This window comes from Patagioenas fasciata, chromosome 1 (assembly GCF_037038585.1).
Source record: "Patagioenas fasciata isolate bPatFas1 chromosome 1, bPatFas1.hap1, whole genome shotgun sequence".
Taxonomy (NCBI): domain Eukaryota; kingdom Metazoa; phylum Chordata; class Aves; order Columbiformes; family Columbidae; genus Patagioenas; species Patagioenas fasciata.
Window position 1 is genome coordinate 62010477 of NC_092520.1, and position 17708 is coordinate 62028184.

General features: G+C 35.5%; 1 protein-coding gene across 4 annotated transcripts in view; it reads left to right on the forward strand.

The window, feature by feature from the left end:
• MYO16 (myosin XVI) overlaps positions 1-17708 on the forward strand; it is a 377675-nt gene that overhangs the window by 272607 nt on the left and 87360 nt on the right. For all 4 annotated transcript variants that reach the window (XM_071807296.1, XM_071807294.1, XM_065829663.2 and 1 more), the window contains 4 exons: positions 2064-2216; positions 2821-3021; positions 13336-13411; positions 16080-16255. In XM_071807296.1, coding sequence (XP_071663397.1) covers positions 2064-2216; positions 2821-3021; positions 13336-13411; positions 16080-16255 — 606 coding nt within the window. The remainder of the gene's footprint in view (positions 1-2063; positions 2217-2820; positions 3022-13335; positions 13412-16079; positions 16256-17708) is intronic.

Genomic DNA, 17708 nt, shown 5'->3' on the forward strand with positions numbered 1-17708 from the left:
TTATATTACTAAAAAGCACACCAGTGTATGCTATAATATACCAATCAGTAAATTTATTTTTACTTCTTTACCAGCCCAGCATGTTATGTATGAATATTGTAAGAAAATGCTATGCCTTTTACTTCTAGCAATTAAAACCAAAGCTATTTATCAGACTTTATTAAGATACGACTAAGAGTCTTTCCCTTCAGCTTGAACTGTCCAGTTTAGTACATTAATTTTGCTCACAGACAGGTCCTCAAGTGCATTTTTTTTAATATATTTTAGGAGATTGGCATATGATAAAAAGTAAACTTGAGATTATAGTGATTTTGTCATGTTTTCTTATGGTAAAATTTACTTGTGTAAAGTTAAACATGTTTTTTTAAACAACTCATTTGCAAATAATGACACACATAATGTGTTGTTTTAAGGCTTTACATATCCTGTAAAGTATAAAATCGTAATGTCTGCCTTCTAAAATAAGGTTAAGAAGATTCTGAAAGGAGTTTGTAATTAGAATTTGAATTTCAAAAGTGCTCAATAAAGCATATTTTGCCTGCCACGAAGTCAAAAAAACCTGTCTTTTTCCATAAAATAAGTAGATCGTGTAAGTCAGTTGTGTACTTTCATTGTTAATAAAATGAGATAACAATCTGAATCTCTAGAAGCACCAGTTTTAAAAACCAGTGGTTTTATTCACGGCTGTCTTCTCTCTACTATCATGCATTGGTAAAGACAGTTAATAGCAGACATTTGGTTATAAAATGAGGTTTTTGTTTTATTTCTTCCTACTGTTACTCACACTGGTCTATTTCATTGTATAGCAAGTTCAAGTTGACTGTACCAGCATGAGGTGTTAATGGAAAATTCAGGCAGCTATTACACATTTCTTGGGTTCTTTTCCCTCATCTGATTGTTAAGCCATGCGCTTTTAAGATAAATTTAAATATTTAATTTTTTTAATATGACCTGCTGGTAGAATTGCTTTTATACTCTTTATTCATAGAAGATACAGTTTGTGGCCAAAACAAATATGTGGCTACTTTAGTCTGAGAAGAGACTTGCATGCAAACATTACTTGCATCATTCCTCATTTAAAGGGTTCTTCCACCCTTTTAGGATTTTCTGTTTTCTTAATTTCTTGATGATAGTTAGTCTAGCATTGGAGGAGATTTTACAATTTTACACTAAAATTTCCACTTTAATAGAAATAAAACAGTTAAAACATTTATTCCACAAAGTTATTAAATATTTACTTTTTTTTGCAGATTGTGTGTTTGAATAAAATATGAAAGGTCTCAAAATAAGCTGGTACAACTCCCACCTGTTTTTAATTGAAACTCAAATTCCTGATGAACCATTTATTTTTCAAAAGTGGCACTACACCTCTTATAAGGCAATCAAAGGAAATATTTGAGAGGGTTTTATATTATTTATCTCTCCAAGCTTTGAACTTTGCTATTGAAGACCATTTTCTTGCCAACCTTCCCTTAGAATATCGATAAAATGGAGAGAAGCATCCAGTAAAATGTCTCTAATTGTTTATATAACATACTTTTGGACAAAACACAATGAGTTCTTCAGAGACTTCTTTAGACTTCCATGACATTATATGTGGAAGCAGAGCTGGAATTTCTTTGTCAACATTGAAGTAACTACAGAGTCAGGATCCTAACCAAATATGTAGTTATTTTTTCTAAAAGCACATTGCCTCTGTGTAGTCTTCCTGAATGTAAACTGCAGAAGAATATGAAGTGTACCGATTTATACATAAAGTTATCCCACTTCAATCAATAGAATTAGTGTAAATTTGTACTATATTTGATAATGCTGGTACATGATAATTCTTATGTGGATTTCACAATGAAATGTACAGGCAGAAAACTGTTTATTCCCTATTTAATACTAATAGCCCTTAAAATGTAAATTTCCCTGGGGTCTTGCAAATCTATGGTCTGCTGAGAGATAAGATATTGTGGATTGACATTTCATAAAATTCAATATCAAACATGCAGTAAAATCCACATCGATGAATTTTCCAGTAAACTTCTAACACTCATTTTTTTTTCATTTTACAATAGCTGTGTGTCAACATGACCAACGAGAAGATACACCAGTACATCAATGAAGTGCTTTTCCTACAAGAGCAAGCAGAATGTCTACAAGAAGGAGTTACCATGGAAACAGTGTATTCTCCTGCTAACCATACTGCAGCCTTGGATTTTTTCTTTCAGGTAGTTTTCATATCCATTTTACACCATGTATATTTATACACAGCCTCTGCATGTTAGACTAATACAAACTTTTGCCTGATTTATGAGTCTATAGAGAAAGTTATGGTTGCAAAGAGACCACAGAGAGAGCTGTCATAACTGCCCCCATAGCTCGAGGGGTAACAGAGATTTGTAAAAGTCCAAGGTTGAACAAGGTATCACAGAAACTCCTTGCCCGTACTGATCCACGTGTAGCATCTGTGCGTCATGCCATGTCCTTAATGCAGCTGTAGGACTGATGAGTCTCTGGCCTGACAATTCCTTTCATGCCTGAAGCTGGTTTCTGGAGTATAACTTCTGTGAAGGAAGTAGCCCAATCCATTTCCTAAAAGATCATCAACAGTTACCATTTTTGGCAACTGAACTATGATTCCCTATGTTTCTTGCAGAACTATCTGATGTGCATAGCCTGGGGGACTTAACAGAATATTTTAACCAACTTTTCCTTTCCTCTTAGATGATATATGTTTCTGTTTACTAAACCACAAGCTGTGTTAATCTACAAGCAAAAACTGAAATTCTATTGCTCCTGTATAAAATGAGAAAAATCTATTTTTCATTTCAGAAACCATCAGGCTTTTTGTCAATGCTGGATGAAGAAAGCCAGTCTATTTGGTCTGTGGAACATAGTCTGTCAAAACGCATTCAGTCTTACCTGGATACATTGGACACAAATACAGTATATTCCTCCACAAAGGATGGAAATGGTAACCTTGCCCCAAAGGATCAGGGCTCCACCTTCACTGTTATGCATTATGCTGGGAGGGTAAGTTGTCTGAATGATCGGTTACTCACAGTTAATGAAAAAGAGCATGGCTTCTCCAGCTCCTGGCTATAAATAACAATTCACTTTCTAGTGGTGAATTTTCAGAGGACAACTTAGAATCACAGTGCAATATATAGTATATAAAATAGTATACAAAATAATTTGTATTATATTGTACAGGATTCAGGCTACCTAATTCTGTCTCCTAAATTGTATCTTCATTGAAGAAGGGGGTGATTCAGATACCTCAGCATAAATGTTTAATGTCATTTTAGTTGACTGTCACTTTGCTTTCAAATGTTATTCCAGAACAGTATAGGTTGCCTGTAGATCCTGTGACATACATGTAGGTACCTTACATACCAGCATTTTTTTTTTTCCTTCAAAAACCCAGAACGTGGTAAATGTCTCTAAATATGGCTGTAAAACAGGATGAATGTTTTGCATTTGCCCTTCTGCAGTGTCCATGGGAAAAGTGTAATCAATTCAGTAAAACAGACCTCTTACCCTTTTCTTTCCAATACTCTCTCATTTTCATGTTGTCTCCATAACCACACGCAGCCCAAAGCAAGCAAAATAGGTAGTTGTCTAAAGAGATAATATTTTTTTTTTTTAGATAATCTGACAGAATAGCCCCTCTGTGATTATCTAACATGCTCCCACTTTTGTCTGTCCAAAGCATGGTATTTGAAATGAGCTAATGAACACAGATTGTACAGGCACAATACAATGGGGGCTCTTAGTTACCACTTTTCCAAAATTTCCACTGAAATCAGGTGAGTACATAGACTGAAAGCTACAGGAATCTGTCTTTACATCTGAACAACTTGTTCAGTGTCCTTTCACATTTTCCAAGTCTTATGCAGATGATCCCATGAGCCATCCATCCACTGATGGAGTCCAGTAACAGCTTTGTGCATAGAACATTTAGAAACTGTTTAGCTACTCTGCCTCAGAACCACCACATCAGGATCATATACACTGTGTTGTATATGAACATAACTGTGTTATTAGTTGATGATTTTAGGTAATAGGTCACTTTAAACCTGAGATCTTAGTAAAACCTTTTGTCAGGCAGAACCTGGATTTTTTCAGAACTTAGTGGCAGCACGTGATACTTGTCTAATCAATTCCCAGTCCTCCATGGAAGACACACATAAAGAGCAGGTGCTTCAGTATAACCAGATGACTGACACCTGGACTCTCTTTACCTAAGCAACAGACAGAAGAGATAATTTCAACGAACAAGAAATTGGGCAACTATGATAAAGTCTTTTAATTAGAAATCATATAACAGTTCTAAAACAGATGTAATATCTTTGCTGCTGCCAATTGTGAGAGATAACTAGAGCAACCTTCTCTCACATGATTTTCTGAGTGCCAAATGCGGAGGGTTTATGTGGTATGCTGCTAAAAAAAATCAGTTTAGGTTCAGAAGGGAGCTTTATGTGCTTTCCAGGGTAAGAACACCAGAAAAATAATTCTAATCCATGCTGCTAGAGGTGCTGAATGACACAACTTCTGCTATGATGAATGTTTTACGTGGAACAGATTTAGATTGTTCAACACCCAGTCAGTCCGCTTACTAGTAGTGGGTACTGTTATGAGGAATGTTCAAGGCTTGTCTCCAAGTCACCAAAAAAAGACTTGCTGGCTCTGTCATATCTCAAGGTAACATTATACGCCCTGAGCTCTCCAGGACAGATGAGAGGTTGGAATGTGCACACTTAGGCTTCTTTAACCAGATAAGGGTCCTTTGCAGCAATATAAAACGGGAAAGGCCTATTTTGTGGCTCCTCATTTCAAAATGAAGTCGATGGAAGTGATGAGTAGTGTTCTGATGCAGGCAAATTTGTTCTTGCCCGATGACAGAAATGTGATCATTATGGAAAGGATTAAGACTATTTGGGCAGTGCTTAAATTCCTAACCTAAATACTCTGAATAACTCCCTGGAGGCTCTTCTTTCATCATAAGGCCTTCTATCCAAACTCAAATTATTTGCCAAAGTTAAGTGGTTTGAATACCTCCACTATTGGGACTTTTCAGTAGGAATGTGAGCATGAAGGGGTTAGATAACAGCACCACAAAGATTTTGTGAAAATTATTAGCACTTAAAGTGATAGAGTTAAAACTAGCCATGGACTGCAGATGTATAAATTAGTTTATAAATCTGTTCTATACTTGTTAGGCAAATATTTTTTTCATGGAGTTCTACTGTGGTTATACAAATCTATCACAATAGCTTTAAAAGGTTCCACATATTAAAAAACTGACATGACAGCAGCAGCAAGGCAGCTGCATTAAAATCACAACCAGAACAATAAGAAAAATTCTTCAAAATGAAAAAAAAATGTGTCTCATTGTCTGAAGAAACACTCAGTAGGAACATTTGTTAAGAACAAAGTTTCAGGTGCCCATTTCTGAAAGTTAAACTGCGAGTAGTAAGGAGTACACTTTTCATTAATGTGTGTTTTATCCTTGCATGGTTGTTTAGTTTTTTATTTTTTTGGTAACACAGACCCTTGATTTGATCTTCTCCTAGTAATAGTAATGACATTTAATCTAAAAGTAGTAACAAATAGACAGCTCTCCAAGAAATGCAAATTCATACGTTCTTTTGAAGTCAATGGAGATCTGTTGTTTTACATTGGCCAAGGAAATATTCCAGACAGTCAGGTTGTTCTTTGCATCCTTATGGCAGTAAAATGCTCATTCCTGCCAAAACAGAAAAGTTCCTGTACAAGTGCTTAATTCTCCTCTCCCATTAGTTGTGACTGAGCAAAATCCTTAAAGACACTTGCATTTTTGATATCGCATGGAATTGTTATCTCACTATCATAGCTATAAATTTCCAGTGATTCATGATAGGTATTTACGTTTACTGTACTAAAAATTATATACATTGAGTTCATTCTCCAACTAGGATGTCTTAATACATGAATAAGTTAAATAATAAAATCTGGGATTTTAAAACTGCTGATGCTGTTCTTTATATTGTGCTAGTACTTACTACATTTAGTAGCTTTTTATAGAAGTCATTTGTGATTTACACTTTATGGAAATTGTCAAAGGATCAGGCTTTTAAATATACCAGGTTTTATTGGCACTCAAAAATAAGAATTTCATATATAAAGTAACAGTATAGTTTGGCAGATTTTGAGACCTGCTTTTATAGTCTGGTATCAATTACATGAGTCTAAAGTAAGTGAAGTATAAAGCAATCTTCCTCTGTGTCATTACCTTCAGAGATCCCCAAATTTAAAATAAGGAGGCTTGATTTTACTGTCACTTACCACATTTTTTCCCTGATTGTAACTCCTTTAACTTGGTAAATCTTCTCCTTATTTACATGAGTATAACTGGAGGGTAGAAAAAGCATTACCAGGAAAATATGACAGGTAATTGAACATGAAATTTTTTACTTCTAGGCTTAATCATTTATATTCCAGTGATGTGTCTATGCTGGTGTTTGTGGAGGAAGTCACACGGAATGCTGGTGTGCGCCAAACAGAAGGCAAAGGCAGGCAACAGACAGACAACCTGATTTCTCTAGGTTACAAAACGTTGTAAGTGCAATGCAGGTCACAACCAATGGGAAACAGCTGCTACTCCAAGTCATCTAGAATAAAAACACCCTAATATTATATGTTGGCCCTGGTATGAATCTCATTTGGATCCTTGTAATTTGGGCTCCTTTTCCCCAGTAGTTTATGTGTGTAGCTCAATGCCCAGAAAGAATTGGGTTCATATCTTTACTCAGATACAGTAGCTATTTTAGCAACTCGTAAGTGCAGTTATACTGAAAATGCAGCTATTAAAAATACTGCCTCACTGAAGAGACCTCTTCTATGTATTTGAAGTCGACAAACAGCCTTTTATGAACAAAACTGATATCTCTAGCTTTATGCAATGAATGAGTTATGGCTGATGCAAATCTGTCCATGCGGTTTTAAAGACTCTTAACGTTTTGTGTCAGGATAGTAACAGAAAAATTGTTTCTTTCAATATCAAGTGTGTTTGATTGATTGTACTCATTCATTGTTAGGTATTGCCCATTCCATTATGTTTTTTTGCCCAGTAGCTTTCCTTAGGACTACACAAACCATATTGTTGTTCGAATCCTAAGGAGCCTTAGACGATTTCAGAAAAGTCAGTACTGAGAGAAAAGAGAAGAGATAATGCGTTGGAAGTGAAAAAACGAATCATGAGCTCAAACTGAGCCTGAGAAGGCATGTGGGTCAGAGTAATATGTAAGGGAAAAAATACTAAAGAATTTGGAATTTATACTTGAATTTCTGGTGAAAAAAATGCTTTAAGAAAATCTATGATACCATTTTGAGAAACTTTTTTTTTTTTTTACACTTTCTTTACTGTTTTGAAATGAGGAGAACAGAATAAAAGAGTAAAACAATATGCATAAGTAATCTTCTGCACATAGAAGAAATCAACATGGAGTGAGATTTTTCAGTGGAAACTGAGAGAGAACACTGTATTACACAAAAGTGACAGAATGATCCTGTGAAATAAATTTTAAAAAAATAATAATTAAATAAACCTTTTTATTGACTTATCTTGAATTTTACTATTATGCCTGCATGACATTAAATCTGTCTTTTTGTGCATGGGCAATATGATACAGTTGTTAACTATATGAACACATGCTCCGCAAAGACCACTGTGAACATTAGTACTTGATCATATCGAGTATTTTACTTTATCTCCCAGTTTTAATTTTGCAGCTGAACGGAATTCTACAATGCCTTGACACATTATGAGTCTCTTCTAAGAGCTCTTTAATGTCCTGGTGTCTGAGTGCTGTAAGACAAAAAGCTTATCTGTTCTGTTCAGGCAGAAGGTAGAAAAAAAAATTATTTAGGTTTTGTATTACTAAAAAGAAAAAAAAATTCCTAGCGGAAGGCCTTATCTGAAGGTTGTTTAACACATTTCCCTGAACACCGGCAGTCTGATCTCTTCTTGAAAAATTCTGCTCATCCGGGATGTTGCTTTGTTTCTGATGCTTGACATGCACGTGGGTGTTATCAGCTGCTTCTCACCGAGACTGTGCCTGGCAGCACTGGGAGAGGAGAGGAGAGGAGAGGAGAGGAGAGGAGAGGAGAGGAGAGGAGAGGAGAGGAGAGGAGAGGAGAGGAGAGGAGAGGAGAGGAGAGGAGAGGAGAGGAGAGGAGAGGAGAGGAGAGGAGAGGAGAGGAGAGGAGAGGAGAGGAGAGGAGAGGAGAGGAGAGGCACGCTGACTCTTGTGCTGAGTGCTCGCCTTGAGGAAACAAACGTTTTTATGGGCGCGGTTGATCAATGCATCCTACCATCAGCTGAAACTATACTAAGAATGTGTAATACTGAATTTCTAAGTACTTTTATTGATAACATTAATATTTACATTGCAGGCTCTCACATAACAAAGAGCTTCACGTGAATTATATCTCTGAACTGCAGCCTTACTGATAGTCATGACTTTTGAAGAATAATATTCCATCACCAAACTTTCTTGAGTACTCAAAGTTCTTCTTTTTAAATTTATGGAAGAATTAACATGTCAATAAGTAAATCAGAAGTATATTGTCCTAGCACAATGCCAAGAGACACAGTTTTACCTAATAGTGGTATTTAACACACTGGTGTTCAAGATAATGAACTGTTTACCCATTGTTCGTGTAATCTGAACAATGTGTTGTCATAATTTAAGTTTTCTGCAGTTTAAATTTATACTTGAATTTACAAATCAGGTGAGCCCCTTGTCACTTTCTCTTGCCACTGTTTTAACTTGGTTTGGAGAAGAGGAGACTAAGGGGGACCTTATTAATGTCTATAAGTATATAAAAGGTGAGTGCCATGAGGATGGAGCCAGGCTCTTCTCGGTGGCAAACAATGATAGGACAAAGGGTAATGGGATCAAGCTGGAACACAAGAGGTTCCACTTAAATTTGAGAAGAAACTTCTTCTCAGTGAGGGTGACAGAGCACTGGAACAGGCTGCCCAGGGAGGCTGTGCAGTCTCCTTCCCTGGAGACATTCAAAACCCACCTGGACATGTTCCTGTGTGACCTCATCTAGGTGTTCCTGCTCCGGCAGGGGGATTGGACTAGATGATCTTCTGAGGTCCCTTCCAATCCTGAACATACTGTGATACTGTGATACTGTAACTTGCAGTTCTGTAATACACTGATCAGACCTAAAGACCAACTTCTTTGCTCTATAAACCAGTGCACATAATGTCCTTTAAGTGCAGATCAATGTCTGTTCCATTTCTCAGCTATGGGCATTTAAAAAATGCCTCTCAGCTGTCAGCTCACCTTCAGCAAGGCGGTCTTCTCTGAAATGCCTTCTATATCCTAGGCAGACTCTGAAACTGAACCTCTAAATCAAAAGACAAAAGGAGATGGATTAATCAATAAGGATGCTTCCATTTTCTCTATTTTTTCCCCGAGGCTGAATCCCCAGACATAACAATCAAATCAGTCTAGTCTTAGCTATACCAAAGCCTATAAAGGTTACTTGATAAATATTCACTTTTCTATGCAGATGAGATAGTTGTGTTTTTTTTCTCCTTTTCTGTCTTTCTTTCTTCAAATAGACTTGGTTTTGGACTTCCACTTACAGGAGAAAAAAAAATAGAACATTTCCTCCACCTCCCTCTTATTTTGTCTTGCTGGTTTCAATATGCTATTATTTCTATCACAGTGTTAGAATAAGACTTCACAGACTATATAAAATTATTTACTTTGCTCATTGCTTAGCAAGGCCTGTTTTAGGAGTCTAAGAAGCCCAGTGATCCTAAAAAAAATAGCACATTCAAGGTTTTAGATTTTATCACTAACATTTAAGTACTGGCAGAAAATTAACAACTACAAGTGACACTGTGCCTTGAAACTGTCCTTGCACATGTTCTGAAAACTTTCTCTTTTATCTCTATGAACTGATTATTTTCATATTAACTGAATTTAACAACACGTGCAAAACTTGCAATTATTATTAAAATAGCAAAATTTTCCCTTTTAACTGTGCTTGCAGCCAAATCTACCTTAACATTCCAGGTGGAATTTCCCTAGCTTGTTTTAGGGTTCCTGCTGGTTTCGCCATTAACTGTGAGTGCTTTTGGCCAATCATAAAATATGAAAACTATTTATAAAATGGAATATTTGGAGGAATTGATGAAAATTATGTTTAAATGTGGCACTGTTAATAAAGTATATTGGGAAATCAATTGAACTTAGATAAAATTCCTTACAAAGTCAGATGTTATGAGAGAGGATACTTCAGTTCAGAATAGAAATTTCTGAGAAAAGATGTACAGTGGAGTAGCAGGAGGATGATCAATGAACCAAAGGGGCAAGAGTATGTAAGAAGAGAAGAGGAACGTCCAGTTCCAAAAGTCAGATCTGTGCACATTTGCTGTGTGAGCTTCCTGTTTTCTGGGTGTTGTTTTTTTACCTCATTTTTATCTATCTATTTATCTATCTATCTATCTCCTACTTGTCATGATATTAAAACTAGCTGTGCAAACTTAAATGACCAGAAAACAGGTTCAAAACAAATGAAATTAAGTATTTTTTCACATAGCTAGTAACTAGTGAAACTTGTTGCCAAAAAGTGTTATAGATGCTCAAAATGTTAATGAGTTCTGGAAACAGAAACTTGAGGAGGAAACATCATTCCAGAGATATTAAACATGAAGATGAGATACAGCCCACAGGTCACGAGCTCCCTAATGGGCAAAACCTTGGAAGCTGAGGGGAGGACTGGTGGGAGGCAGAGTGGAAGTATTCCTCAATATTTTTCCTTAAATATCCAGGGCTAGATGAATGTTTGGCTTGCCCCACTACCACTGTGTTTACGTTAAGCTCTGTTCCTTTGAACTTAAATCAAGAAGGAAAGCAAATCAAGTCCCTTTCTTGTTTTAATCTGTTTTAATGAAATAAAATGCAGTGTGGAACTGCATACTATTTTCTTTTTTAACAAAAATAGTTCAACTAGTTCAGATAGTATCTGAAGATCTGGTTTCCTTTGGTTAACACATAGGTTTACACACTCTCTACCCCAAAGAATTCATGTAAAGCAATATAGAACAAGCAGCTGCAAAAAATAAAAGTGAGAAAAAGAAGCATATTTTATAATACCAGAACCACAATCTAAGCAAGTGCACATTTCCTCTCCAAATCATATAATATTTGTTTGGTTTTTGTCTCCTCAGAATAACTATCCACTGTGGTTGAGTGCCAGTGAATGCACAATTTTGACCGGATTTACTTTAAAAACCCAATAGAAGAAAATGGAGGGAAATACATGTGTTTTAGGCAAAGTGCTGTGTAGGTTGGCATCTCTGAAGAGGGCAGGATTAAATTAACAAAATAGGCAGCTAGAATAGGGCTTCTTTATTTTCCTCTTTTGTGGGACTGGCAATGAATATGGAACCCTAGAGTGCCATTTCATTGAATCAGTTTTCATGTCTTTAGGCAGTGAATTAATTTACCAATTCAATGAGAAAACCGTTAAAGTTAGCAATTTCTTCACAAGAAAGGATCCTGAAAACTTTTATGTATTTTATGTGATATGAGAAATGTCTTATGAATATAGTTCTAGAAGTCGATGATGTATTATACCAGTACTGAAACTTCTCCTTGTTTCAATCTAGGCACTTAATCATAATATAGTATCTCCCAATGCTATGCTTATCTACTCTTCCCACCAATACTAACTCTCTTCTTCTAATTTAGTCGAAGCCTAAGACACTCAATTAGGAACTGGCATTATGGATTTGTCAAATAAGTTCTGTTAATTATCTTTTATGGACCAGTACGGTAGAACATTTACTTTAAGTACACTAAAAGCATTTAATAGTACACTTAAATTATTCTAATAGTTTGCTAACTATGTTGTATGTCCTTAGGAGATGCAATTAGAAAATTGTATAACATTGCATCTGTCATGGAAAGGAACGTAATTCCATTGTTATACCTTTTGAATGTCATACGCCATACTAATTACATCATTTGACAATTACTAACTGTAACAGATTATACACATCCAAGTCATATAATCTCTTTTTTGAGTAAGATAGCATTACATAATTGTCAAATGACCCAATGGAAAACAAAAGTAATGCACTGATTAGTATTACTAATCTTAATTATATATGTAAAGCTTTATTAAATATACAGAGGTAAATTTTCACCAAATATCTAAGGGGCTTAGGATATAAAGCCAATACAAAATTTCAAAAAGGCTTTAGATAGAAACAGGGTCCCAAGGTAAGTAAAAACAAACTGTATTCCAAGAAATTCCCATTAAGTGTCTGCCTAATCCTGGAGGTACTCCGATCCGTAATTTTCTTCTCTTTTAACTTAAAAATTCCCATTGGGTTCTACTACTGTGCAAATCAGAACTGTTTATATCTAAAGCCTGTGAATTAACTAGTTGTTTGTTTTTCATTCCCATTTATCAAAAACCAACCAAACACACACAAAACCACAAAAACAAAACAAACAAAAAACCAACCAAACAAAACACAACAACTACAACAACAACCAACCCTGGGCTCAGTGACTGGTTTTTTGGTCTTAGTGTTGCTTTTCCATGTACTGTCTCCTGGGATGGTCTCAAAGTTAAAACAGCCACTTGACCATATTTCTTCATTCTGGATATACCCTCGGGAGCTCTGGCTAGAGCCTTGTGTTTTGCTTGCTTCTCAGAGTGCCCAATACATGCTTGAAGGTTTCTCTGCAGTCAGATGACAGATGGAGTGACAATCCAACTGTCTGTTCTTGAAATTATGACATTAGGCAACTACTGTGATCCACGATCCTTATGTGCATAGTTGTTAGGAAGGTAAATGGGATTTGTACATAACCTGTAGGCTGAACCTGCCTCCAAAGGACATATAAATGGCTGGAACTTGTCTTGAGTGTGAGCTGGGACTCAGGTTGCTTCATGAGTGTTTTGTCATGGTCAATGTGACAGTTTCCTGTTGACAAGAAGATCTGTGATCTGGGAGCAACTCTCTCAACCTACAGGGAAAGGTCACTGCCTTCTGCTCTACAATACACTTTGTATTCAAAGTCTTGCATTGTGGAAATGTTTTAGAATCAGTCTGCTGAAATTTCTGTATTGCAGAGACACACAATGTTCACCAACCAGTTCTCCTGGTTGATATTTTTGGGGCTATGAAGGGAGCAAAAGACAGTATGTGGTGCCAGCTTTTAATGTTGAGCGGAAAGAAAACTTTAGCTTCATTTCTACTGCTGTAAGATTTTTAGAAGGTGCATTGGTCATTACTAATGATGTCACAATATTTTATTATAGGTTACTTATGAAATTGCTGGTGCAATAGAAAAAAATAAAGATTCCCTTTCACAAAATCTCATCTTTGTAATGAAAAGTAAGTAAATGGTTTTCTGGTTGCTGTTGTTGTTAGAAATCAAGATATAATGACTTTAATTTTCATTTAGTTTTAGAAGAAATTTATATATATTTTATTCCCAGTTTTTGAAATAAAAAGTCAACCTTATCTTTTTGAAGTATGTATGCATTGTTTGAACTTTGCTCTAATTTAAAAAGCATTTAGAATTTATGAACATAAAGCATCTTAATCATGTGATATGATGTAAAGCACAAGAAGGTATAGTGTGATTGGTGAGTATGACTTGAAGAAATAACAGAGTATGAATTAAAACAAAAATAAGCCCCAGAAAAGGGAAAATAAGGCTCCCAAAATCATAGAGATTGCAATGGGATGCACTTTACTGCCTGAGTACCTTTCTAAAAGCAGGAACTTGTAGGCGTTCTTATGGTTTTCAGTGAATAGATACAAATGTCCATTGAAATACAAAATTAAATACCTTTCCCTGTGCATATTGTATTATTATGCCTAATAATAATGCGTCTAGTTTTATTAATTAATGATTCATAATTAGATAATTAAAAACCTCTATAATTTCCCTTTTCTGTGAAGGAAACAAAAACCTGTTCCTCAGGGAAGTGTCAGTGGATCCTGAGACGTTATTTGTCTTTCCTCCAACCACTGCAGACTCTTTCACTTAATATATTATATACTTTTATTTCTTTCCATAGAAATAGAGGTCTTCTGGAGGTTATATTTTTCTTCCCAACCAGCCCAATTGCTACAATGTATTATTTTTTCGCAATTTTACTATGAAATTAGCTAAACTCCCTTGTAAAATAATTGATGCATTTTAAAGGCAAAGAGTGTGCTTTAAAGATGAAGAAAGAAACGGAAGAATTGATCATTAATATAACCCTAATGATTATAGTTTTAGAGACATTCCATTTCTCACTACTTGGAATTTACATGTTAATCTGCCAAAGAGTATAAGAAGATCTGGCAACTTCCAGTGTGTTCACATGGTCTTCTTTTGCAATTTAATTGCTATTTTGTGTAATCAGTTATGCAGCTGTTAAAAGGGAAGAATGAAGGACTGGATCGGATACAAAGTAGTTGATATCCTGAGAGTGGTTATATAATTAAGAAGTCATAATAATAACAATTATAATTAATGGAAAAATTTTGGAGGCAAAATATTTGCAAGCATGTGAGTCATTTAAGGGCTACATTCCTTCTTCTTTAAGTGACTTAGGCTTAAAACCTATTGATTGTCAGTGACATCTTTCCTTTAGGGTCAGTTTCATAAGGTATGTAGACATATACCTTAAGTGCATGCTTCCTTTGATTTTCATTGAATTTAGTTTCCTTAATCAAAAGTTTTAAATATACTAACAACATTAAAGTAATCTGTATATATGTGTAAGAATGTGGAACATACCTATCCGACAAACAAATCAGGATTGATCATTGACATAGCTTTATCTGTTTTAATTTGAAGGACATAATTTTAATGCCTTTCCTAATGCTATTGATTACATTTATGGTGGTTCACCGATTGTGCTGAAATTGTTTCAAGTATCTGCTTTACTAGCTTCCTCATAATTTTATTATTCCTGTTAGGTAAGGAATAGTAATCTCCACAGAAAAAGAGAAACAATTCTGTAGCTTTTAAGCATCTGGTAATATACTTTTAGATAGCTAATAAAGAGCAAATGGAGGATTTCTACCTGTTATGCTAAACTTAATGACATTATTCATGATTCATTCATCATTCTGGTTTTTTTGTTTTATGTACAAGATGGGTGTGATCATAATGCCAGTTTGTTAGTTACTTTAAATAAAAGTAATAAAAATTAAAAATGGTTAAGGATGTGTCACACAATAGGTTTTTAATGCTTATTGGTTCTGTGGCAGTACAACCAGCAGATAATTATCATGTTCATCTTAAAAGACCTGTGACCGTAATCTCATAAAGGATAATTTGACTGAAATTACTATAAAGTATCTTATCTGTCTTAAAACTCAGATTTTTATTTTGAAAAACACCACTTGGAAGCGTATTAGTTTTGCACTAATTATCACCACTGCATCAAACATATGTATGACATTGTCTTTTTCCTGTAAATATTTGTAAGTGAGGTCTTGATGTAGAGAAATGTGAACATAGTTTGCTCCAGTTCTGTCCTTCACCTTGCTTTTTTTTTTCTTTCATCCCTTCCCATGTTGTTTTTTATATAATTATTTTTATTTGGTGCACTGACTGTCTATAATTTATTTCTATCAAGTGTCTCGGTCATTTCTAAATGCTGCATGTTAGATAAATCTTCTGCAGAATGCATCTCTTATATTGCTTTAATAGATGGATGAATTGAGAATCTGTAATGGAACAATATTTGGAGGTGACTGTCATGTAAGTAAAGTTTAGACAGATTGCAGTCTGAAAGGTTTTGTTTTCTGCCCTGTTTTGTTCAGCACAGGACCTGAGTATGTTTAAAAATAATGTTACTGATAGCTGACATACTTAGATATTGAATACTCCCTGATAACTAACATAATATGATAGTTTATTAGTTTGTGTACTTGTATTAAGATTACTTATTTAATTCTATCTCCTACTGTACAACTTTTTACTTCCAAATACAATCTATATAATTTTCTAACTTGTATTTTATCTTCATACATTAATTTCTTCTTTTTTCCCCAGCCAGTGAAAATATAGTCATCAATCAATTGTTTCAGTCCAAGCTGACACAAACTGGATCACTTGTTCCTCCATATCATTCCCTTAAAATCAAAGGCTGTAAAGCAGCCTTGCTGAGTAAAAAGCCATCAGTAGCCTGTGCAAGTGGAGAAGCAAAGAGATATATTGAGCTTAGCAAGGTAAGAATTTAGGGCTCTTTTTGCTCTTCATTCCTTGAAGATTTTTCTCAGTTACTTTATCATTTCTGAAAGTTCCTTACTCTCTGCATCATTCTCTGTAGCCATCAAACTATTGAAACAATGTAGTACTTAGTATCTACACTAATGCAATAGTGAGAGCTAACAGGTTATAATTTACTAACACTAATAATGCTGGTTTGAGAACCTCTTTCTTAGACTCTCTGAGCAGAAGGTTGGGCAAGATGAGGAGGTCCCTTCAAGCCTGGATTATTCCATGATTTTGTCGTTCCAGGGCTTAGCAGTGCATGCAATATTAATGGGTTTTGGCTGTATGGGAACATTCTTCCTTTAGTCTCCTTGGCTGACTTTATGCTGGATAATTAAGTAAATAAAGACACAGAGGTGCAAAACTAAGGCCTCAGTGTCTCTATTGTGTTAACCTGAGAAGACTTCTGGTTTGCAAAAGATAGTTTGTGTGGTTTTGTATGAAGATCAACACTATACCTTTGGGCAAATGTTGTTTTAAATGATCACTTGGAAGTAAATTTTCCCTGTTGATTTGAAATCATAGAATCATAGAATCATTTCAGTTGGAAGAGACACTCAGGATCATCAAGTCCAACCGTAACCTAACCCAACTCTAGCACTAAACCATGTCTAAATGCCTTTTAAACACCTCCAGGGATGGTGACTCCACCACTTCCCTGGGCAGACTGTTCCAATGCCTGACAACCCTTTCCATTAAGAAGTTTTTCCTAATATTCAGTCCAAACCTCTCCTGGTGCAACTTGAGGCCATTTCTTCTTGTCCTGTCACTTGCTACTTGGGAGAAGAGACCAACCCCCTCCATGCTACAACCTCCTTTCAGGTGGTTGTAGACAATCAAACTCTCCCCATTTCTGAACTTGTCTCTTTTTCTGATAGCTAAGTCAGCCAAAAATCTTAAAAAAAAAAAAAAAGAAAAAAAAAGAAAAAAAAAGGCAGCGGGGAGGAAACTTGGGAGGTTATCAGAAAATTAAGTGTTAATGTCACATGGAACATCTGTCTTTTGAGGAGAAATAACATGATTTGCTGAGTCCATTCTTGACAGAGCTCTGGAATTCCTTCTTCTATAAAAGAAGCAAGCTGTTCTCATAACACATCAGCTGCCTCACTAGGCTTCTTGAATCTTATGACTCTATTTTTGGCTTACAGCTGCATAAAATTGATTCTGTCATGGGATTAAGGTGCCTGCTCTCATGTGTCATTGTGGAAGGCTTTATGCAAATGCATCCATAGAATAGCAATGGGACTTTCCTTATAGCCCCCCTGCTGATAGCAGCCTAATTCCAGTCTACTGTTCTTGTCAGTAATCTCAGTGGAAAAATTTAAGCTGAAGTGAATGTTGTTGGTTTAAGGCTGTATTTAGTAAGCAGCTGAGGCATCACAAGGTACCTTTAGATGCCTTTCCATG